We start from the raw sequence: 25,117 nt of genomic DNA, 5'->3' as shown, positions 1-25,117 counted from the left end.
GATTCCTGGACTGATGATTCCTCCCCAGATACCGATGATTTGCTTTCACCACCTTCACCCACTGAAAGTAGAAAGCATTCTCCTCCAGAGGACCTTTCCTTTATAAATTTTGTGAAGGAAATGGCTGAATTGGTTCCCTTCCAATTACAGACTGAACAGGATGATAGATATCAGATGATGGAGTTGCTTCAATTCCTGGATGCTCCAAAGGAAATAACCTCCATCCCTATCCACCAGGTTCTTCTGGATCTCCTTAAGAAGAACTGGGAACATCCTGGCTCTATTGCTCCAGTCCACAGAAAAGCTGACACTACCTATTTGGGGCAGTCAGCTCTGAGTTTTCAAAAATCTCAATTGGATCACCAGTCTGTGGTGGTAGAATCCACACAGAAAAGAACAAAAAGATCAAAGCCTCACACTTCTTTTCCTCCTGGCAAGGAACAGAAGTTTTTAGATGCCATTGGTCACCGTGTCTTCCAAGGATCAATGCTCATCTCCCGAATTGCCACTTATCTGCTCTATATGACCCAATATAATAGGGTCATTTTTAAGCAGATACAAGATATGACTCCCTGCCTCAGCAATTTCAAGAACAACTCCAAACCCTAGTAAACAAAGGGTTTGAGGCAGGCAAGCATGAGATCAAATCATCCTATGATATCTTTGATACTGCTACTAGAGTATCTGCAGCAGCTATTTTGGCAAGGAGATGGGCCTGGCTCAAGTCTTCTGACCTTTGCCCTTAGGTACAAGACAGGTTATCTGACCTGCCCTGTGTCACAATCTGTTTGGCGAACAGATTCAACGGACAGTGGCGGAACTGATGCCATTACCTGGGGCTCCAGGACAACCGGAATTCGCATTATTCCAAATGCTGATGAATAGATTAGATGCCCTCGTCGATGCCATTCCACCGCAACCTACTCTTGCTAAACTGCAGGACTAGGGGATGTTCCTGGACAGAAACCTGTCGATGATCCTCAACCAGGCCTTCAGGTCTCTTTAGACCATTGATTCCATCACTTCCACCAAGATCTACTCCTCCTTCTCCTTCCGGACAAGTGCCATACGACTCATGGGAGGAGAAAAATACTGATTCTTATTTGGAAAGCTTCATGTCTGACCTGTCTCCTCCTGAAGGCAGGAAGAAGTCTCCACCAGAAGACTTGTCCTTCACAAATTTCATAAAAGACATGGCAGACGCAATTCCCTTCAACTTAGTGTCTGAGGAGGATACACGACAGCAGACTTTAGAAGTCTTAAAATTTATTGACCCTCCAAAAGAGGTCCTGGCCATTCCTGTCCACGAAGTACTTTTGGAGTTACAACATAGGCTTTGGGAACATCCATGTTCCGTTTCACCTATTAATAAGAGTGGATTCTACATACCTTGTTCAACATGTGCCTGGTTATCAAAAGCCACAGTTACCGCATCAATCGGTAGTAGTTGAGTCGGCTCAAAAGAAGTCCAAAAGAGTATGACCTTATTCCTCTCTCCACCTGGGAAGGATCATAGATTCCTAGACTTTCGGGAGAAAGGTATTCCAAGGAGCTATGCTCAACTCAAGGATAGCGTCCTTTCAACTTTATATGATGCAATACCAAAGGAATCTATGGAAGCAGATGCAGGAACTTTCTAACTCCCTACCTCAACAGTACCAGGATGCAGCTCAGGCCATTATACATAAAGGACTTGAAGCTGGAAAGCACGAAGTCCGGGCTGCCTACGATAACTTCAAAACATCTTCAAGGATGGCAGCCTCAAGAATCAGTGCACATCGCTGGGCCTGGCTAAAAGCCTCTGCCCTCAGGCCTGAGGTACAAGAGAAGCTAGTGGATTTGACCTGCGTAGGTGACAACCTTTTGGGGTCGAAAGTCCAGGATGCAGTGGCCCATCTAAAAGAACACAGAGACATTGCGCCAACTGTCGTCAGTTCCGCAAGACTCTTCCTCATCAATGTCTCGCCGTCCACCACGGAAAGAAACCAGAAAACCTTTCTACCGGCAGAGACGATATTACCCACCAGCATCCAGGGGTAGATCTTCTCGTCCACAACAAAGATCTCAGCCCAGACAGCCTAGAGCCACTAGGCCTCAACCGCCACTGCAGACGGAACCAGCTACAGGTTTTTGAGGCCACCACCAGAGAGCAAAGTCATCTCCACAATCCCAAACCGAACCTGCCAGTAGGAGGCAGAGTTTCCTCCTCCTACAACCATTGGTTGCAGATGATAACAGACCAATGGGTTCTCTCAATAATATCACGAGGTTACCTACTCAATTTCCTCTCAACTCCAAGAGACTTTCCTCCAAAACCTCTTTCATTAACCGAAAATCACATAATTCGTCTACAAGCAGAATTATCCACCCTTCTGAGAGCCAGAGCTGAGGAACCGGTGCCCCGGACTCAGCAGGGCAGAGGATTCTACTCCCATTATTTCCTCATTCCAAAGAAAACTGGAGGCCTACGTCCCATCCTAGACGTCAGAGATCTCAACAAATTTCGAAAGAAAGAAAAGTTCAGGATGGTTCTCTAGGCACCATGCTTCCCCTTCTTCAAACAGGAGATTGGCTTTGTTCTCTGGATCTACAAGACGCTAACGCTCACATTCCAATATTCCCTCCTCATCGCAAGTACCTGCGTTTCCTGGTGGGTCATCAACATTTCCAGTACAGAGTACTACCATTCGGACTTGCCTCAGCTCCCAGAGTATTCACGAAATGCCTAGCAGTAGTAGCAGCACATTTACACAAGGAAAGTGTCCACGTTTTCCCCTATCTAGACGACTGGCTCATCAGAAGTCAATCTCAACAAGGAGCTTTGGCTTCTCTCAGCCGAACAATTGCTCTACCTCACTCGATGGGGTTTCTCATCAATTATCAAAAGTCCCATCTCATTCCGTCTCACCTACTTCAATTCATCGGAGCAGAATTGAACACCATCCTTTCAAGAGCTTTTCTACCCAAGGATCTGGCAGACACACTCTCCCTACTAGCAAACTCACTACACTTGCAGAAACAAGCAACAGCTCATCAGTTTCTAACTTTACTGGGCCACATGGCCTCCACAGTTCGTCACTCCTATGGCAAGACTATAGCCATGAGAATGACCCAATGGACATTAAGGTCACAATGGATCCAAGCCATTCAATCACTGTCTTCTCCAATTCAAGTAACCCACCAACTGTGGTGTTCTCTCATTTGGTGGATCAACAGAGACAACTTGTGCAAGGGTTTACCCTTCCAACAACCAGTCCCACAGATAACTTTAACTACAGATGCATCCACCTTAGGTTGGGGAGCACACATACACGATCTCCAAACCCAGGGTACTTGGACAAAACTCAAAGCAACATTTCAAATCAATTTCCTGGAACTTCGAGCTATACGAAATGATCCTCATGTGTTCAAAGACTGCCTTTCACACAAGACTGTTCTGATTCAAACAGACAATACAGTAGCCATGTGGTACCTGAACAAACAGGGAGGAACGGGTTTGTATCTCCTTTGTCAAGAAGCTGCACAAATTTGGGACTGGGCCCTAACACATTCCATATTTCTCTGGGCCACTTAGCTAGCGTGCATCCACAGCGTAGTTGTAGATCACCTCAGTCATCAGTTCCAACCTCACGAGTGGTCCCTGGATCCCTTAGTAGCGACCAGGATATTCCAACGTTGGGGACAACCAATAATAGACCTCGTTGCATCACACCTGAATCACAAAGTGGACAAGTTCTGCACTCTGCACAGGCAGAAACACCAGCCAGCCAAGGACGCCTTTGCTCGCCCTTGGAACTCCGGCCTTTTATACGCGTATTCTCCGATACCGCTAATAACCAAAACTCTAGTGAAGCTACAACAGGACAAGGGGTCCATGATATTCATAACCCCGTATTGGCCTTGACAAGTATGATTTCCCATACTCCTAGACCTCTTGATCAGAGAACCAATTCGCCTGGGTGTAGCTCCTAATCTCATAACTCAGGATCAGGGCAGGTTGCGCCATCTCAACCTTCAATCCCTATCTCTGACAGCATGGATGTTGAAAGCTTGATCTTACAACCCCTCAATCTTTCAACTAATGTCTCAAGTGCTTATAGCTTCACGTAAACCTTCCACGTGAAAGAACTATTCTTCGAAATGAAAAAGATTTACTTTGTGGTGCATGCAAAAGAACATAGACTCTTTCTCCTGCCCCACACCTTCTCTGCTAGACTACTTATGCCATCTTTCAGACTCTGGTCTCCAGACCTCATCTGTAAGAGTACACTTAAGTGCAGTCTCATCTTACCATAAGATGGAAGATGCACCAATATCCATACAACCTCTTATCAGTAGGTTTAACTCACCTAAAACCACCAATTCAGCCACCTGTCACAGAATGGGACCTGAATTTGGTCTTAACAAGGCTCATGCATTCTCCTTTTGAACCCATGACTTCCTGTGATCTTAAATTTCTCACATGGAAGACTATCTTCCTCATAGCCTCATTAAGGTTAAAATACCGTCTAAGTTTTTAACTTGTACTTTCTATGGTAAAATTTCTTTTACCGGCCTATCTTCCTTCCAGCTTGTTGCAAGCTTCCAAGTTCTCTCCCCTTGTTGATTGTAATTTTTGACTTATTCCTACTTATTGTTATCTTTCGTTTACGTGGATTTGTTACTCTTGTTGTTTTTCCCTTTTGTTAATCTGTAAACCGATCCGATATGGTAATTTACTATGAAGGTCGGTATAAAAAACTGTTAAATAAATAAATAAATAGCCATTACATCGGCTAGAAGGATTAGTGAGTTACAAGCACTTAGCACTTACTCACTCTGTACAAAATTCCTACATGACAGAGTGGTTCTCCGGACACATCCAAAATTCCCCCCCCCAAGGTAGTTACGGTATTCCACTTGAACCAATCCCTAGTTTTGCTCACATTCTTCCCAAGACCTCACACTCTCCAAGGTGAAAGGGCCTTACATACCTTGGACTGTAAACGTGCGTTAGCATATTACTTAGACCGCACTGGTGTCCATAGGAAATACACTCAACTCTTTGTATCTTTTGATCCAAACAAACCGGGTAATCCAGTGGGCAAACACACTCTCGCCAACTGGCTAGCAGATTGTATAGAATTCTGTTATGAAAAAGCAGGCCTTCCTCTCCAAGGGCGAGTAAAACCGCATTCAGTAAGGGCAAGGTCAACCTCAGTGCCCAATCCTTGGCCTATGCAAAGCGGCAACATGGAGTTCTCTTCGCACCTTTGCAGCTCATTACTGTTTGGACAAAGAAGTACGACTAGATTCCGCCTACGGACAATCTGTCTTAAAGAACTTGTTTCCAGTATAATCCCAACTCCTTCTACATCCAACCTACTGTGATTTTTGGCTGCCTCATTTTTACCAACAATACTGCAATGTTGCTTCACTACAAAATGACTCTGCCTCTAGCTTGCTAATCACCCATATGTGAGGACTAGCATCCTGCTTGTCCTGGGATAAAGCAAAATTGCTTACCTTGTAATAGGTATTATCCCAGGACGGCAGGATGTAGTCCTGACGAAACCCACCCGCCATCCCACGGAGTTAGGTCCGATACGTTTTATTATTTTATTTTTTGCTAAAGCTCATTGCTACATACAAGACTGAAGGGAGACCCCTGTGGCTGAGAATATCATGGCACGCTGGGAGGGCTCAGTGTGCCAGTCAAAAGTTTCTAGAAACTTTGGCAAAGTTTTCCATGATAGGGCTCAGTCAGTGACGTCACCCATATGTGAGGACTACATCCTGCTGTCCTGGGATCCACACCTATTACAAGGTAAGCAATTTTGCTTTATGTTCAGCAACTATTTTTACTTGATCCAGATAGAGATCGGATTCTTGGATGTTTTTAAATTTTAAAGTTAGTTTTCCCAAATGTATCTCAAATGACAGAGAAGAAGAGAGCAATTTCTGTGGCCCAGAGTCCTGCAAATGGCGGCCCAGTTTTGGTTAAACTTCCCATGTAAATGTGTGTTAAAATCTCAAGGTCTAAGTATATTTTCTATGATCTTGCCCAGTTAACTGAGTTTTTGGGTTCTAAGGCTGTAGTCTGAACTCTTCTTCCTTATTCCTTCCCTGTTAGTACTATCTTATGGGATAGTTATCTATGTTAAGTAATAAAAGGCAACCTATTATCTGGATTTATATTATTGCTTGGAATGATGACTCGGCCTAATCTTATATTGTGGACTGCTTCCTATATAGAAACATAGAAATGACGGCAGAAGACCAAACGGCCCATCCAGTCTGCCCAGCAAGCTTCACACATTTTTTTTTCTCATACTTATCTGTTTCTCTTAGCTCTTTGGTTCTATTTCCCTTCCACCCCCACCATTAATGTAGAGAGCAGTGATAGAGCTGCAACCAAGTGAAATATCAACCTTGATTAGTTACGGGTAGTAGGGGTACTAAGCGCCGCAATAAGCAAGCTACACCCATGCTTATTTGTTTTACCCAGACTGTGTTATTCAGCCCTTATTGGTTGTTTTTCTTCTCCCCTGCTGTTGAAGCAGGGAGCTATGCTGGATATGCGTGTAGTATCAGTTTTTCTTCTCCCCTGCCGTTGAAGCAGGATATGCATTGAAAGTGAAGTATCAGGCTTATTTGGTTTGGGGTAGTAACCGCCGTAACAAGCCAGCTACTCCCCACTTTGTGAGTGCGAATCCTTTTTTCCACATTTCCTCTTGCTGTTGTAGCTTAGAGCGATGTTGGAGTCACAGTAAGCATGTGTATGTTTATTGAATAAGGGTATTGACTCCAGGCAGTAGCCATCATTCTGGCGAGTCACCCACTCTTCATTGGCAGCCTCTTGACTTTATGGATCCACAGTGTTTATCCCACGCCCCTTTGAAGTCCTTCACAGTTCTGGTCTTCACCACATCCTCCGGAAGGGCATTCCAGGCATCCACCACCCTCTCCGTGAAGAAATATTTCCTGACATTGGTTCTGAATCTTCCTCCCTGGAGCTTCAAATCGTGACCCCTGGTTCTGCTGATTTTTTTTCCTATGGAAAAGGTTTGTCGTTGTCTTTGGATCATTAAAACCTTTCAAGTATCTGAAAGTCTGTATCATATCACCTCTGTTCCTCCTTTCCTCCAGGGTGTACATATTTAGATTCTTCAATCTCTCCTCATAAGTCATTTGATGAAGACCTTCCACCTTTTTGGTCACCCTTCTCTGGACCGCCTCCATCTTGTCTCTGTCTCTTCGGAGATATGGTCTCCAGAACTGAACACAATACTCCAGGTGAGGTCTCACCAAGGACCTGTACAAGGGGATAATCACTTCCCTTTTCTTACTCGATATTCCTCTCTCTATGCAGCCCAGCATTCTTCTGGCTTTAGCTATCGCCTTGTCACATTGTTTCACCGACTTCAGATCATTAGACACCATCACCCCAAGGTCTCTCTCCTGCTCCGTGCACATCAGCCTTTCTCCCCCCATCGAATACAGTTCATTCGGATTTCCACTCCCCATATGCATGACTTTGCACTTCTTGGCATTGAATGTCAGCTGCCATATCTTCGACCACTCTTCCATCTTCCTTAAATCCCGTCTCATGCTCTCCACTCCTTCCGGCGTGTCCACTCTGTTGCAGATCTTAGTGTCATCCGCAAAAAGACATACCTTACCTTCTATCCCTTCCGCAATGTCGCTCACAAAGATATTGAAAAGGACCGGTCCCAACACCGATCCCTGCGGTACACCGCTTAAAACCGCTCTCTCTTCAGAGAGAGTTCCATTTACCATCACACATTGTCTTCTGTCCGTCAACCAGTTTGCAATCCAGGCCACCACCTCGGCACTCACTCCTAAGCTTCTCATTTTATTCACCAGTCTCCTGTGCGGGACAGTGTCAAAAGCTTTGCTGAAATCCAAGTAGATAACATCGAGTGCTCTTCCTCGATCCAATTCCTTGGTTACCCAGTCAAAAAAGTCAATCAGATTTGTCTGACAGGATCTTCCAATGGTGAATCCATGCTGCCTCTGGTCCAGCATGGACCAGTTTACACTATGTTTATAGTTATGTTATTTCAGTTCATTGCTGATTCTTTGGGAGATTTATTTCATGGATATATGTGATAAATAATAAGTTAACGGGGAAAAATAAAACCCGTAAGTGCAAGCCTCTCTTCGTGCCTGTTCCCAGGAACACCTCGGCTCAGTGCAGGTAAATTTACCCACAGACATGACACAGCCACATATTGGGCAGGCAGTTTTATAATGAGCCATTTCAGCGAGCAAAATGCTTTTACCCAAGGAAAAGGCTTGGGAAAATTACCCTCTGTGCTTAAGTTGCAGAAACTTAGTTCTAGTCAGTGGAGCTATTTTAAACTTAAAATGTAATTTTACTAGCTCTGGAAGGAATAGAAAGAAATGATTTGAAAGCAGCAAATAGGGACATAAACAATGATAAATCTGAAGAGAAGGACATCTGCTGCCCTGGATGGTTTCCCATGACAAGTTAAAGAGCTGTAAGAAATGCAGTGCAGTCAGGACTTCCTCGAGCTGTCCTGTTATTCTGCAGTGAACTCTTCTCAGACCCCACCGGTCTTCCTACTTTCAGATGTGCTAGTTTCTCAATTACTTTCTGTCTATCTATCTATATATATCTATATCTATAGAGAGAGAGTGAGAGAGAGATGTTGATGGCAGGTAAAGTTATAAAAGCACTGCTAGCAATGCTCCTACATCTTAGTGCACACTGAAACCATTTATTGTGCGCTAACAACCCAGAAACCAACCAAGTTGGAACCAGAATGTGGGTGGTAGACGGGTACCAGCCAGTAAAAGCCACAGGCATCTTGGAGGCCAGATGGTTAGCCAACATACTCATTAATTTTTGTTAGCATTGAGATTATTACAAAGCTTGATGGCAAGACGGGGAGGGGGGTGATTTTAGGACAATGGAGGGGATAAGTGACGGATTAAATATGAAAATTTGTATGCTCATGTCCCTGTCTCTGAAATTTGCGACAAACTATTTTCAGTGGCAGACCCACAACTTTGGAATCAGTTACCCCTATCTTTGAGAAAACAAGAAAGAGCATCAACATTTAAAAACAACTCAAAAGCTCATTTATTCAGGCAAGCATTTTATTAAGATGACATTTGTTAATATTCATGCTAAATGAGCTGATATCTGCAGTTGTCACGTTATGTGTTCTCATAAACTGATGATGTATTTCCTTCTCATATTTTGTTCTGCAATGTCAGCATTTTACTTGTCTAATTGTTTTACTACTGTGATTTTTATTGTAAGCCACCTAGGGCATAGGATAGAGCGGCATATGAGAATTTTAGAATAAAAATAAATACCTAGTAAGAAGACAAAAACGGACTTGGGTAAGGCGTAATATCCTAGCAAAACTTGTTTTATGGTAGTAGCTGGGAGATATTTTTAACAGTATGGAGAGAATAACTGGACAACTAGTTGGGCCAATTGATCTGTTTCTGCAGTCCTCTCTGTTAAAATACGATAATGTAGCCCCTTGACTCGAGCAGATTACAGGACTCCAGACAGCTTGGTTTCACAGAGGGAGATCTTGTCAAACAGACCCGATCGAGTTCTTTGATAAAGTGACTAGAGGAGTGGATTCAGTGAGGCCTTTGATACTATTCCACATATTCTATTCTTAATGTTCCTTGTAAGACATTTACTTGTCACTGTTGTTATTGTTCAAAATGTAAACCGAATTGATCAGTAATTCTGTTACTGGAAAATCGGTATAGAAAAGTTCTAAATAAATAAATAAATAATGTACGTTAAGGAGCTAAATATCAATGTTCCAAGGGCTTCAGAAGAAAGTTTGTGTAGTTTTGCTATTCCACTGACGGAGCGCAGATTACATTGATTGTGCCACGTAGACTGGTTTAAAAAAAAAAAAAAAATCAACCGTGAGAGCAGAGGAGAGAGTTATCGGGGCGAGAAACCAGTTACACAGCAAAAGCAGTGGTGGATGAAGGCACTCTTTTGGGGGGGGGGGGGGGGGGCGAGTGGTGTGCCTCAGGGTTTGGTGCTGGGGCCAGTACTTTTCAGCACATGACAGTGTTCAAGAAAAATGACTGTACTCGGATGAAACAAAAATGTGTAACGGACACTGGGAGGGATGGAAAAATGGAAGGTGACATTTTAAAAAGTGGAGGAATAGCCAACAGTTTGGAAAGTGTACTGCAGTGCAAAAAGTCTGAAATCATAGGGTGGTCGTTTATCAATTACAAGGGTAAGAACTGCCAACTGATAAGCAGAACAGAGACCTAACAGGAACAACCTGATCTGAAAATTAGCATTCAATGTAATGAAGCCTCAGAAAAGGCTAACAGTATGCTTTTGGTGCATGAGGAAAGGAAATATTGCCAAGGTACAGGACATTGTTGAGACCCTATCTTTTGATTACACTGTTCAGTTCTGGGGGTCTTATATAAGGACATTGAAAGGATGATAGCGGGTCAGATAAGGGCTACCAAAATGGTGCAGAACCTACTGCGTTGGCACTAGAGCTTTAAGGAACTTAAAATGTACTCTGTAGACCAGGGATCAGCAATTTTTTTTTTAATACGGTCAAAAAACATGCAATGTTCCTTAAAGCGATGTAGGTGTGCCAACCCTCACCTCTAGGGGAAGGAGGTCCCCAGCAGAGTTGTGCATCCTCGTTTAGGGGAAAGTGGGATGCTGCGTATTGGTGAAAGCTTGCATCTTCTGCCCACTCAGCATGCCCCCGTTTGTCGCTCCTTCTACAATCCCAACACTGCCTTTTCAAACCATACAAGCTAACTAATCTGATGCACTGCAAGATTGCCAGAGCTGGCCTGCAAGTTTTTAAAGCTGTGATGCCAGTATTGCAGAGGGAGATCTTCATGTGGCGTGCATGCCAAGAATTCTAAGCTCTTCTCCAGTAGTAGAAGGGCAGGTAGGACAGAAAGATTCACATATTTAGCCAGCTTTAAATTAGGAAAAGTAATGGCAGGATCATTTTCAAATTATAAATAAAAGCTTAAGGACAAAAGTGGTGATATAAACTTGGAAAAAAGGACACTGAGAGAAAGCTGTGTGTAGGGTACTATAAGTAGGCAGGGGCAACTGGGCAGATTGGGCTACAAACTTAAATAGGAGATGTTAGTGAAAGTCTGCCCTCCCAAGTTGCGTGCTTTGCACATGTAAGTACATTTTATTATTGCTAGAGAAGCAAGTCTTGGAGCAATTTTCAGAGTTCATACAATGAAGTTTTAATGCTGTTAAAGCTTAAAAAGAATGTTGAAGCAAAATTCAAGATCCTGAAACTTACATGTAAAGTGATTTTTAATGTATGTTTGGATGTATTTAAATCCAGTCTTTGAGGTTCACAAACTGGTCTGGATTTCCAGATATTCAGAATGCATATTTTTCAGATACATTGCTATAAATGAACACAGCACTGCTAGATGTACGCAGCACTGTTCAAATACACCCAGACAATCAAACTAGAACTGGTTGCGAAACTCGAAAAACTGGAGTTTGGGTACTGTTTTTCATAGTTCATAGTATAGTTCTTTATTTTGATTTCACAAAAATTGCTTTTCTATATTCTAATGGTTAACTTCACAACTGTTTAATAGGGGCAACAAGCATTCAGTAAAGGATTTTAGCATATTTCCCAGGTGTTGAAGTTATGCCTCAGAACTCTCACCTAGGATGTACATCAAAATCCTTAAATGCACACTATGTTTTTATTTGGTACTATAATGGCAATAAGGTAACACGAATGCCATGTTTTGACTTACTGACTAGAACCCAATGGGTAAAGTTTTGCTAAGTTAACTATTTGTAGCTAACGAATTTTGTGGATTTCTTTCTAGGCCTCCGCAGGATCAGGCAGCAAGTCATCCAACGACCTTGTGGATCTTTTATTTGAAAACTCTGGCCAGTCGCCCACCTCAGGTAGACGTGTATTTCACACTCATCCCATTTATCCTTTTGCAAGATCTAGTAGCTTCTCTCCTTTGTTTATCAACATATTACTTGAGCTTTCTCTTTTGGTGGTGGTGATTGTGATTTTTGCTGTTCCCAAAGAAAAATCTCCTCCACAAATGAATCTTTCAGTGCCACTCTTGAATGAGCAGTGGTCACCTCTGCAGTAGTAATTCTTATTGCCTCGGATCTCCAGACTTTGCCTCCCTGAGAAGAAACCTGAACACGGGTCTCTTGCACTGCTCACATGATAGTACAGCTGACCCACAATACTCCTTTATCAATCAGATGTTTGTATCTTATGCCCAAACTGTAAATCTGATCTCATCTTAAATGGTGGATATCTAACTAGAGAAATCACAACATGCTGTACTTCAAAATTCATACTATGCTGTCGTCTTGGCATGCTTTGTCATGCCCAGTATTTGGAAACTGATAGATATAAGCAGCTATCCTCTTCTCCACTTTGTGTCAAATGCATTTTGGGTGATACTAATTTGTGTTCTGGTCTTTGTATTAAACTGTGCAGCTGCCTCAGGTTGTTATTTTCCTTTGTGTTATGGTAAAGGTAATAGTGGAGCAAAATAAACTCAAAAAGTCAGCAAGTCAATTTGCTGGCACAGTGTTAAAATGACGCCTCTTTTGCTTCAGACTTGCAATTTTAATTTCCTGCAATATCTGAAAGGAAAAGGTTTGTGTAAGCAAATGTGTCTGCAAAAAGGGCTGCAGAACATTGGGCCCCAAAGCATCAGCTTCATGGATGAGGCCAAAGCTCTGTAGTCTTTCAGTTGTTAAATTTTCAAGAAAAAGTTGTGTTTAAGAACATAAGAAAATGCCATACTGGGTCAGATCAAGGGTCCATCAAGCCCAGCATCCTGTTTCCAACAGTGGCCAATCCAGGCCATAAGAACCTGGCAAGTACCCAAAAACTAAGTCTATTCCATGTAACCATTGCTAATGGCAGTGGCTATTCTCTAAGTGACCTTAATAGCAGGTAATGGACTTCTCCTCCAAGAACTCATCCAATCCTTTTTTAAACACAGCTATACTAACTGCACTAACCTGAAATTGCAGGAAATTTAGTTTGCAGTAAAAGTTTAATTTAGGTCACCTTTTTCTGCAGGAATACCTGTACTCGACATGTTAAAAATACATCATACATCATTAAGCATGATACATCAGTAAATTAATACAGGAAATCAAAATCAATGGCAACAGTATGAAAACATCCTAACATAAATACATTTTCCCCCAACCCTTCCTTTCACAAAGGGCTTGAGCTACATAAACCCATATCTCCTAAAATAAATTATACAGACAACATAAACTCAGAGCCAAGAAACTTTGACCCAGCCTCCCAAAAACTTCTTACCTACTTACTTTCTTCTCTAATCAAAAGCAGCATAATATGGATCCATTCACTATCTAAGGAGCTCCCCAAGGGGGCCGGCCTCTTTTTGGTTACCACTTTGGAGACATCCTTCCTCTTCTTTTCAGGTCAGCCTGTGCAGACAACAGCAGTAGGGGACAGAGGGAGAGCCTCCCTCCGATCCACAGTGGCAGAGAGGAAAACGGTGGTAGCTTTTGGCAGCGGGAACATGATGGCAAAAGCTCGCCACCTGCAGTGTCTCGGCAGGCTCCTTGCAGTAGCTCGCCCTCTATATATGTAATTGGGGCATATCCCAGTGGAAGTCTTCTCACTGGTCTTTGACAGATTTATTTTTCTTCTTCTTTGCCTTCTTTCTCAAGTGATTTTAGTCATAGTTTTGCACGCCTCACTTGTATGACGTTGACCCCGTGCCCTTTGTGACTATAACAGCTTGTTGTGGATAATGCAGAGTGCCCCAGTCCCTATGAAACCCAGTGGATACGCCAGTCTTTAATTTGGAGCCTCTTGCAAGAAACAATCCAGTAATCCTGGCAAAACCAGTCAAACAGAACTTTAGGTAACATCTGGGAGGCGCATCTCACAGGAATGCATGACTGCCTTTCCAGTGTTTTGCAGCAGCTTTTACGCTGGGCTTGATTTTTTAGCGTAAGCATCCTGTGCAGTCCTCTGCAAGGTTGTATAGAGTCCTGCAGAATGCCAGAGCCAGGAAAGGCTCTCCTCCAGCTGGTTCTGCAACTCATCCGCTTACAGCATCTCTGCTTGGTCATGTTCATCTCGCTGGTGACACAGTTCCAGAAGCAAGCCCAGGCTGGCAGGGAGGGCTATCGGTCTCCCAGCCTTCAACATGTTAGTTCTTGGCATGAATGTGCAGGAGCATCTGGAATCTACAGCAGCGCCACTAGAAGAGTCTTCCGGGATGCGTTATCTTAAAATGTATGTAAGGAAACTGATTTTCAGGCTTCTTGAAGGTAATTTTGCCCTGCTGTTGCAGGATCTTCAAATCTTGGCTGTTGGTAATCTGTGATAGGAGATCCTGTCCCTTGAATCTTGGTACTAATGTCTTCCTACTTAATAATAGAAGGATCTTGAGCTTACCAGAGGTTTACTGATACAGCAAACACTATCCAGTTCCTGCATCCTCTCTGTTGCATGACTGTTCCATTTCAGGCAGCCTCTTCTGCCTATGGCCTTCGGAGATGAAGTGAGGATTTCCTAGTATTTTAGCTTTTTGACTTGGAACTCCAGATCAGTGGTTCTTAATCTGGTCCTCAAGGACTGTTCAGCCAGTCTGGCTTTCAGGCAATCCACAATGAATGTATATAAAATACATGCAAATATATCTTATGCATATTCATTGTGGGTAGCCTGCAGACTAGTCAGGTAGTCCCTGAGGATCAGGTTGAGAACCACTACTACAGATCTCGAGAACCATGGGATTAATCATACAGTCCAGTAAGCAAATTCAGCCTTCATACTCTCTTGATTTACTGACTTTTGTTTTTGGAGGACAGTTTTGGATACAGTGGTGTTCATGTTTAGAGCAGAATGTTTGCAGCTGCAATTCTTGTAAACAGATTATTTTTTCTAGGCAATCGGGTTGTTGTGGTGTTGTGTTGCTGTGTTGCAAAGCACAATTGTACACGCTTTACTGTAACACAAGCTTACGTTTGGGCTAACCTAGCGTTCTGGAGAGATCTCTGGTGCATGACTCCTGTTCTCACTACTGTGACTGCAATGACCAGACCAGGAAGAGTGGGAAGGGTGGGTCTGTTCAAATAGGCACAAAATCCCCAGGTAACTGTAAATCAAAGTCTCATGGTGCCAGAATCCCAACACTGGTCTCAGTTGAACTGAAAGAGAAAGTAGAAACTTACTGAGCCACAAAAAAAAATGTTTAGTGGCCTGGATCCATAGCAGTGCCATGCAGAGAACCTGGATTTGATTCCTGAGTCAGGATTTCCACTCCTAGAGTCAACTGGGGCTGGAGATGCTGTGGAGGCAGGATGGGCAAGTCGTAGTCATTGTGCAACAGTCTGACATACTGGCCAGATTCGGGACCCACGATTGCAGGGATCCGGAGGGAGCCCTAGTGCTTGCCTCCCGGCCGAGAACAGTCACCATGACGACTGCGCTAGGTGAGTTGGAGGGGCTATAAAAATAAGGGCTAAATATTCAGGTGGATGTAAATGATTCCAGTTGAGCTGCAAGCCCAAAGGATCAGGAGGAATCTGCTAGCTGAAAAAATATATATATTTCAGTAAAAAAAAAATAAAATAAAATAAAAATAACATGATCTTGATTTGATTTTGTTTCTTTAACATGGACCTGTAGCTCTCAGATGTCCTTAGTAGAAAGGCACAGAGCGGGTCAAGGGATGTTAGGCCACTCTTTCACTAGATGATGATGATGTGGTCACAAAGCAGCTTCACACACGGAAAACTAAATTGACAAATAAATTAAATTTAATAATAATTCTTAAATGAGTGCCTTTTGTGGCTCATTCTGTTTACCAACGTGTCCTGTTAGAAATGAAGTAACTTGTAACAGAGAGGCAAATGCACTTACAGGAAAAATGGATTCTCTCCTTTTGTCCTCCATAGTTGCTTTTGTCCGTTTATTACCAAGGACATAGTTCCAGTTTAATTAACCCAGTTGAGTGTAGCAGATGGGGTAGAATGTCTTACAGCAATGTGACAATTTAGGAATGGTACCAGATGTTGGAAGCTGTCCCTGGTGGTGTTTGAGTGCTGCACAGATGTTCCAGTCCCACCTGGTTGCCTCCTGAGCACTGTGTGCTAAGCAGCTGTGGTATAACAAATATAATGTATGCAGAACACTAAAAGCGCAATAATTGCACCGCTGCTCGTGTGCATGAATGGGGCTGTGTCGAGGTGAAATCGATAAAGAGAAGAAAGACAGTTGATGAGCTATATGTAATGTAGGGGCATATAACACAACTGATGGATGGATGCAAAAGAAAAAAAAAAAAAGAAGCGAGATGCGCTTACTGTACCAGTAAATAATTACATTCAGTTCAAAGGGGAAAGAAACCGCTGCCTTCAGCATTCATAGAGAATAGTGGACGCATGCCTGAAGGACATGGGAAATAACTTTAATACTCCATATGAGCTGCAAATGATCGATCATGTAGCAGAAAAATGAGGCACTGTCCCATCTGACTGCAGACCTGCATGAGATGAGCCTAGAGACTGTTAGCAAGCATAGTCTTTTGTACCCAGAATTGGCTAAGCTAGTGAAGAACTGGAGAAATTGATCAACAAAGAAACTTGCTGAAAATTATTAGTAAAGACTATGACAACGTCTTTCAGAATTCAAGCCATCATTAATCTGTAATCTCGAACATAGCCCTTTATATTCAATACTAGTGTAGCAATGCTGTTCAGTAGCGACACTTTACTGTGTGCTACTAAGTAGACCACCAAGGTTTGTTGGATGGCAGCCTTGTTTGTGGGCCAGCAATGAGTGTGATTTTTTTTTTTCAAAAGTGATGTTCCTGGTCCTGAAAAGAGAGAGTAAGGCAACAAAGCATTAAAACTAACAAATCGTGCTACGTACTTAGGGTTGCCTACATGATGCAAGTATAAAGGGATTGGGAGAAAAGTGCATGTCCCTAAATGACCTTGAAAGGTAGAAATGAGAGTCCTACAAGCACATGATAGTGTTTAAATTCCAAGCAAAAGAAACAATTAAGAGAAAATGTGACACACAGGCCAAATTCCTGGTGCAAGCTATTCTAAATTACTAATTTTTTGCTTAAGAGTTTATATAGTGCTGTACAGAATAATTCATAATTACTCCTCACCCCCTAAGTCAGAATTTGATCATGGGGAGGTTGTGACTCATTCAAGGTATTGTACTGAATGGTGCATTGGGGAAATGAGCTTCTATCGCTGAATCTTCTGCTACTGTCATTGTCCAGGCCAAACTAGAAACACTGAGGTCAATATTCAAAGCACGTTCAGCACTATTGAGCTGTAGAAGTCTAACTTATCTGAATATGCTCCTACGTTCAGCGGCCACCACTTGGCCGCATAAGTCACTTGTGTGGCTAAAATGTTATAAAGTAAATAATAATATGCATGTCCTCCAAAACATCAATGAACCCTACTACAAATAATCAGAGGTAAATCAATAAATACCATATCATAACTCCATACTCAATGAAATCCAATCCTTTATTTTGTAATTATAATAGACCTATGTATCCTATAAATATAAGCACATTAAAAATGAACGCACCTAAATCTCAGTTCATCACACCCATACCACAACACATCATGTTTTACTCTGCCATCATTACAACCACACCATTACACTCTCATTCATAACATAACTTAATGGTTGTAATGATGACAGGGTAAAGCATGATGTGTTGTGGTATGGGTGTGATGAACTGAGATTTAGGTGCGTTCATTTTTAATGTGCTTATATTTATAGGATACATAGGTCCATTATAATTACAAAATAAAGGATTGGATTTCATTGAGTATGAGTTATGATATGGTATTTATGGCTAAAATGTTAGCCATATATATATATATATATATATATATATATATATATATATATATATATATATATATATATATATATATATATATATATATATATATATATATATATATATATATATATATATATATATATATATATATATATATATATATATATATATATATATATTTTAAGCAACTTAGCCGGATATGACTTATCCGGCTAAGTTATAAGATACATTTAGGAGCACAGCTAAGCCGCTGAAGATTATATATATATATATATATATAATCTTCAGCGGCTTAGCTGTGCTCCTAAATGTATCTTATAACTTAGCCGGATAAGTCATATCTGGCTAAGTTGCTTAAACAGCCAGCTTTGAATATTGACCTTGCTGTGAATAGGGTAAGTGGTCACAAGTGTCCTACAGCCGTGTTGCCTCTTGGATTCTAGGTCCTTCACCCGGCCCGTTTGGAGGCTTTGCTGACTTCACCTCTGCAGCAGCAGCAGCAAGTTTACCAGCAACCCAAGGTATGAGATTTCTTCAGCCGGAGCACTAGAGTTAAGAGGTTATTCTTTAGTCTGTTTGCTTTTGAGTTGTAACGCCGCCTGATGCCCAGAAGTAACGGGAAAGGAACGCTTGTCTGCTAATTTTGTGGTTGCAGCTGATTGGTTGGATGCTGTCCCATTGTTTTCCCGTATGGGAACTTTTAGCATTCATACTTTGCAGCTGCTTATTTTCAAAAGGAAGCTGTGGGGAGTTTCTTTGAAAATTAGCTGCAATGTTCACAGGCCCCAAAAGGTAGCTGTTGATTGCACACACACACACGACACATATGTAAATAAACATACGATTGCACATTTAATACATTTTAAAACATGCTTTTAAATTTTGTTGTGGTTGGAGGTCTGTAGTAGAATAATATTGCCCCACATGGATGGGGGAGGGGGGGGGGCATATACATGTCCTGCCCTGGTGAAAGAATCAGTAGTGGCTATGGTCACATTGGGTTACTTGCCATGATAGCCCAAGGGGGTTGGCTTTGATTTGACCCAATACAGTATAGAGGCCACCATTTGATTACTGACAGGTAGTATGAGATGTAGAAAGGACCTGTGCAGCTTAGAGCAGCTTTCCATTATTTGCCCAGAAATCAATAGCTTCTTTCTTTCTCTGTTCACTTATGTACTGTTCAGAACCAAAACAAATCTATTGTGTAAACTGAGCAGCAATTTAAGAGAAGTGGTTAGGTTCCTGAAAAGCAGGGTGATAGGTAAAAAGGCTAGGAGTTTGAGGGTTAGCCTGTCAGTCTCCAGCCCATGTAGTCTGAATGCTTTCAAGGCAATCCTAGGAAATGGGAACACAGGAATAAAACCGGTTAGAATCTGATCGTGAAACTACTTCCTACCCCCACAGTTCCAAACCCTCTCTTACTATACTTTCCAAAAACGGGTTGGTCTAGAGTGGCTGGGGCCCAACAGGCAATTTAGGTAGGAGAGATTCCTCTTTGGTTAAAGTTTAACAGTCTGCGCCTGTGGAGCCCAACTACAGCAATGCCCTACTTGGGCGCATTAACCACACCTGCCTTGCAAATGGTGATGTTTTGTAAATATGTGTGCATACCAACTGCTATATGACAGCTATACAAATCTCTGCCATAGATGCTTTCGCTCCCTGAGAACACCATAGTCTGTATGCTTAAAAAAAATGTTCAGAAATCTTGGATGAACAGTGCTTCATCTGGAAACCCAATGGCTTAAATGCATACCCCAAACAACTGTTCCAACCTTTGGAAGGATCTTGACCATTATTAAACACCTCATAACATCCTCTTCAGCTACAACTAAAAATCAGGTGCAGACTGCGACAAGCCAGTAAACAGAAAGTAGTGGTATTTCAGTACCCCTCTGAAAGATAAGCAGATCTCCTTTACTGTCGTGCAAGGAGCACTGGAATATTCATGAGACAGGATGATGTCCAGATGGAGCTCTTGCTTGCAAATGGTAATCGGGACGGACACAGATCTACTCTCATTTGTTTTACTTCACTGAGCTGTACATGTTGCGGTCCTTACCTTACAGAAAGTCAATTTTACTTTTCTCTGGCTGTTTTGTTTTTTTTTTTTGCCCCGTGTGCAGCAGTGAGTGGGAATGGAGAATTTGGAGACTGGAGTGCCTTTAATCAAGTATCTCCAGGGCCAGCGACACCCTCCTCTGACCTCTTCAGCGGAGTCTCACAACCAGTTCCAGACCTCTTTTCTACTTCCCCGCAACCAGCTCTGGGCCACCCTCCAGTTGCCACGAATCCTGCTGCATTCTTCGATATGATGGGCCCTCATGCTACCTTGACCTCTTCTCAGAGCATGAACATCTCCATGATGAGCTCGAACTCCATGGGAATCACACTCCCCATGTCAAGATCCCAGGTACGGAGGCCCCTTATCCTCCTCTGTCATTATTCATATTGCTTTTTGGCCACATGGATCCATAAGATGATCTATACCTTCATATTTCAGAAACTTACCTCATTTGCTATGTGCATTAATCCTGCAAATACAGACCTAAACCATTTTAAAAGTCAAAACTTACTAATGTTTATAGTGTTGCATGTTGTAGTAGCTGCCTTTCAGATTGACTGTTTCCTGAATGCTGCTTTTGGTGAGGTTAATAATTGTAATGCCTGTTGCACTTGGATTAGTGGTTTCAACTCGCACATCAAGCTTGTAGGCAGCAGTGTAGACCACGTGCAAAAGGAGATTTTATATTTGAATGTGTAGCACAAGGTCAATATTTTGGTCTGTTGGAGATCTTCATTTCTTAGGATAAAAATCTTGTATCATATCACAGATCCTTCTGCCTAGGGAAGCAGGGGTTTGGGTGTTATGCATCTGATTTCATCTTTGTGTGTGTGTGTAGGGGGAATTCTTCACTTATCTGTATTTGAGGAGCACAGATGCACTATAGGATTTTCTACTTTTTTTTGCTCTTAGCTGGAAAACATTGAGGATAATTTTCCAAAGGATTAATGTACTTAAAACTGGGTTTTACGCACCTAAGTGCAGTTTAAGCATGAAAGTGGCTTTTTGAAAATTGCTATGATATATGCTACTTTTGCACACACAAATCATTAATGTTCAACGTGGTTGCATTTAAACAAGAAAATTCCAATAATCTCCCACCATAGATAGGAGAAACAGTATTCTTTTAATCAGAGATCCTGATTGAAGCCCAGATTTTTAAATTTACTCAAAACAAATTCCCAGCAATGTACTGGTTGACAATTGCTCAATAGTCCATTTGAAAATTCAATTTATTTTTTGTTTATTTCATCTGTGTGTATTCTGTGCAACTGATCCACCATTTATTTGTAGAATTCAGAAAAAAGCATCACACAGCAAAAAGCTGTAAGGATAGCTTAGTTATTTTAAGGCATCTGCCTTTAACATCTATAAACCGATTGGTATCCCCTGCAGGGCTGACTGAAATAGATAAAATGTGGGCTCTGCTCTCCCTGCATCCTGCCATATGGGAGGCCTTCTTTTCATTCCCTTCTGATGGCAAGGGCTGGAAATGTTGCAGAGGCAGCAGTCCCAGCTTTCTAGGATGAGGGTCTTCACCGTGGCGTGATAGCAATGCCTGTTGGCCAGGTTCTGCCGCTCAGCAGGAGGATTGAATGAGCTGGATGAGAAGAGGTCTAGCTTGAATGAAGTTAGCTGGGACTCCCAAAGGAGCAGAAGTAGGTTACCAGGCCAAAAAATGAATAAAGGGGACGATGTAGCTGGGTGATAATTGCTCAAACTGCTTGTAAAGCACTTGGGATGAAAGCCTTATGCAAGTACAATAGTCGTGAAGAGAAGGAAGAGTAAGATAAATGCCTTGGCACTGAAGGGGAATGGAGTGCAATGTTAGGTACATGGATAATTTAATCAAAAGAGATCAAACTGTACCTGAAGGAGGGAAATGAGCCACATCTTAGAAGAGCCAGTATTGTTTTAACTGGACTTTTCTGTTTTAACTCTTATAGCCTTTGCAAAGTATTAACACAGCTTTACAGAAGCCTCACCCTCTTCCTACTCAGGGCACAGACATGATCCCAAAGCAGATCGGCAAGACGTTACCATCCACCTGGTCGGACCCCAGCGTGAACATCAGTTTGGATAACCTCGTTCCAGGCATGCAGCCATCTAAACCTCAGCAGCCGTCACTTAACACCATGATACAGCAGCAGAGTAAGTCGGCACGGGAGCACTCGTTCACGTGATGCACCATTTCTTTCTGTCTGCTGTTCTTCCTCCTCCTTCAGTATCTGTTCTCACGTTTGCTGAACTTCCAAGACCACCCTGCCCCTTTTCCTGCTGTAAGATGCCCTCGTTTCAATCTGCCGTCCACGGAAGTGAGCACGGGCGCAGTCTGCTGGCGTTTGGCCTTACTCGGTGGTCAAGAAAGTGAATGACTCATGGACTCCAGCAGTGTTCACAGACTTTATGCTGTTCTCTGTTGCCCCAGAATTACATTTCTGATCTTCCTACATTAGTTTCAGGTGCTGCGACACTACAATAAGCAAGCACTTAAAAGTAATTTACTGACCTTTATTCCCACACCACCATCAGCCCTCAGCTGAATCAAGACTACCCCACTGTCTTCAGAACGTAGCACGACAGCTTAGATTTACTGCTTCACATTGCCCACCTCTTGATAATCCAGCTTATGTAGGAAAGTTGTTTGTTTTTGTTTTTTTTAATAAGCTCTCTGCACTTACGTACTGCAGTGTTTCTCACTGTCAGTTTGAGACCAGGTGATCTGTGCATTTTAAGCTGTTCTATCCCTGCTTCTCCAGAAATGAGCCACTGTGTGTTTTGCCAATGCATCTGTCTTGTCTTACAGCACATCCTGATGTTCTATTATTGGGCCATCATATATTTCTCTTAGCATACCTCAGTCCTGAAGTACTAAAACTTCCATGATTTTATGCTTGTGGGTCTGTCATGGTCCATTTGGAGACCAGCAATTGCTTTAGTACCAGTGGAGAACTGCTCTGAATTGTTCAGGAAACAAATGAAGCTTATGTTCTTGTTCTGTAGGTCTTCAGCAGCCCGTAGGTATGACCCAGAATTTTGCTGGCATGCCTGTGAACGCAACCCCCAACATGATGCCCATTCGACCTCCGAGCAACCCCATGATGCCAGCAACCCTGCAAATGGGAATGGGCATGCCGAGCATGGTGACCAGCACGATGGGCATGACCTCAGCACCAATGATGAACCAGGGCATGATGGGGATGAACATGAATATCGGGATGCCTGCTGGTGGGATGGGTTTGACGGGCACAATGGGCATAGGAATGCCCAATCTAGGCATGACCGCTGGGATGGCTCCTGGTACTGTGCAACCGAAACAAGATGCCTTTGCAAATTTTGCCAACTTCAGCAAATAGAAAATGGGTAATGAATTGGTCAGACAAATGAAGGATTTTAGCTGCACCCAGTTGTTCCCTTGGGTGGGAGGAAGGAGGGAGTGGGTGGAAATCACGGAGATCTGTACCCCCTTTTTCTCTTTGAATTAAAGGAACTTGCATTAAGAACCTACAGGATCTTTTGTAAGAGTGGACCTTTTAGATCACAAGGGATGGTGAGAACACCAGGGGCTATTTTAATACATGGTTGGGCTGAGAATTTCTGTATCTCCGCACATTATTGGTTTTGCAGCAAGAGCATTAAATCCTTTAAAGATTGAAGACCGAATTTTGAGTAGGGAATTTTATGTGGGGGGGGAGACTGGACTGGATTTGAAATTTTAGTCTAATTTTGTATTTGGATATTTTTTTTTTTCCTTCCTTGAAGATCTAATTTTGTTCTTTCCCTGATTTCGTGTTCAATCACGGCTGGACACATTCCTTGTCTTGCGTTGTACCAATCTGGGTTCAGTGCAGTGATTATTCCAATCTAATAATTTTTTTTATAAGAATATATATTTTTGTCCGAAGTGACATATTGATGAAATTCTAGCTAATTCCAGGGTCTGGAAGATCTCTTATCTGCAATGTATATACTTTTTGCTAATTTTCCTGTAACAATGTTCCTCCCTTTTTATGGCAAAGCTTGAAATTTCCTCTTATTTTACTATTGTAAGTAACCTCCAGTGCAGAACAAAGAGACTTGTTTGCTGCAACCAAACTTAATTGGGATTTAATGGAAAAAGAAACAAAACTCCAGCGACTGGGCTCCACATGGCAGTTCTACAGTTCCCATGGCAAGTGGTAATGATCTGTGTAACATGAAGCCTTGGGCCACATTTGTCAGATTTCTCCCACTTGGGGCCACCTACGAGGAAAGAGTCTTGATAAATCCGGCCCTTTGCTTTTTGAAGCTGGTTTTTCTGCTGTTGTCTTAGGGAGTCCTGTGGGAGCTGCCATTTTGCCAAGAGTATTACATACGGCATCACACATGCTGGCACCCGGTTGGTCCAACTGAAACGCATGGAAAGCAGAAAGCTTGGTGTACGATTGATCTAGGCATTCTGTGAAGTCAGGACTGTTGCTTATGTGTTCTCTGTACAACACTGTATATGCCTGGTAACAAAATGATTAATAATAAATAATCTGACTGCACTTATTAACATGGCTGCCCCTAGTGAGGATTATATAACAGCTACTTAAGAGTTATGTTTTTGTTTGCTTGCTTTTTTTTTTTAAACATTCGTTATGGAGTTGATTTAGTTATATATAAGGTGAAAGTTATTCAGTTTGGGAGCTGCAGAAGCCAGTGCAAGACTTTTTCCATTAATTTTATAGGGATACAAGGGTTGTTTCCTATCAGAAGGAATGTTTTACAGGTGGAGAGAGGACATGCCTTATCCCCCCATGGATGTGTATTGAACTGAATGATTGATTTATTTTTTTTGTGATGAAATGGAACATAAAAATTTTAAATTTTTTTTTTTTTTTAAACAAATAGGGGTCATCTTTCCTAAATAGTATCTGGCAGCTCCTTGGATTCACTGTATTTAAGACTGTGGTATCTTCCTATGCCACTTGTTTACAAAACCTACGGACATCACAAGTAAACACTTTCCTCTGACCGTAAAGAGCTTCAGTGAGGGTGCACGTGGATTGATTGACCTGTCACTTGGGTCATTAGAATGCCTGGAGAGCCTTCCCAAAAAAGGTTTCTGTGTGCTTAGACAAGAAATTGCAAGACACAGAACCAGCAGTTCTCCACTTCAATTTTGTCTATCAC

At 42.2% G+C, this 25,117-nt stretch overlaps 1 protein-coding gene across 2 annotated transcripts in view; it reads left to right on the top strand.

Annotated features, from left to right (window-relative positions):
• Window positions 1-24,497, top strand: part of CLINT1 (clathrin interactor 1) — a 96,584-nt gene extending 72,087 nt beyond the window's left edge. Inside the window, exons 7-11 of one of the 2 annotated variants that reach the window (XM_029583903.1) lie at window positions 11,866-11,947; window positions 18,336-18,413; window positions 20,022-20,308; window positions 21,961-22,111; window positions 22,964-24,497. In XM_029583903.1, the coding sequence (XP_029439763.1) occupies window positions 11,866-11,947; window positions 18,336-18,413; window positions 20,022-20,308; window positions 21,961-22,111; window positions 22,964-23,316 (951 nt within the window). In that variant the 3' untranslated portion in view covers window positions 23,317-24,497. Of the gene's footprint in view, window positions 1-11,865; window positions 11,948-18,335; window positions 18,414-20,021; window positions 20,309-21,906; window positions 22,112-22,963 lie in introns of both variants that reach the window. The other variant, XM_029583904.1, reaches the window with a different exon arrangement.
• The last annotated feature ends 620 nt before the right edge of the window (window positions 24,498-25,117 follow it).

This window comes from Rhinatrema bivittatum, chromosome 18 (genome assembly GCF_901001135.1).
Source record: "Rhinatrema bivittatum chromosome 18, aRhiBiv1.1, whole genome shotgun sequence".
Lineage (NCBI taxonomy): Eukaryota > Metazoa > Chordata > Amphibia > Gymnophiona > Rhinatrematidae > Rhinatrema > Rhinatrema bivittatum.
The sequence above is the reverse complement of the archived record's forward strand: the minus strand, read 5'-3'. Positions and strand labels throughout refer to the sequence as shown.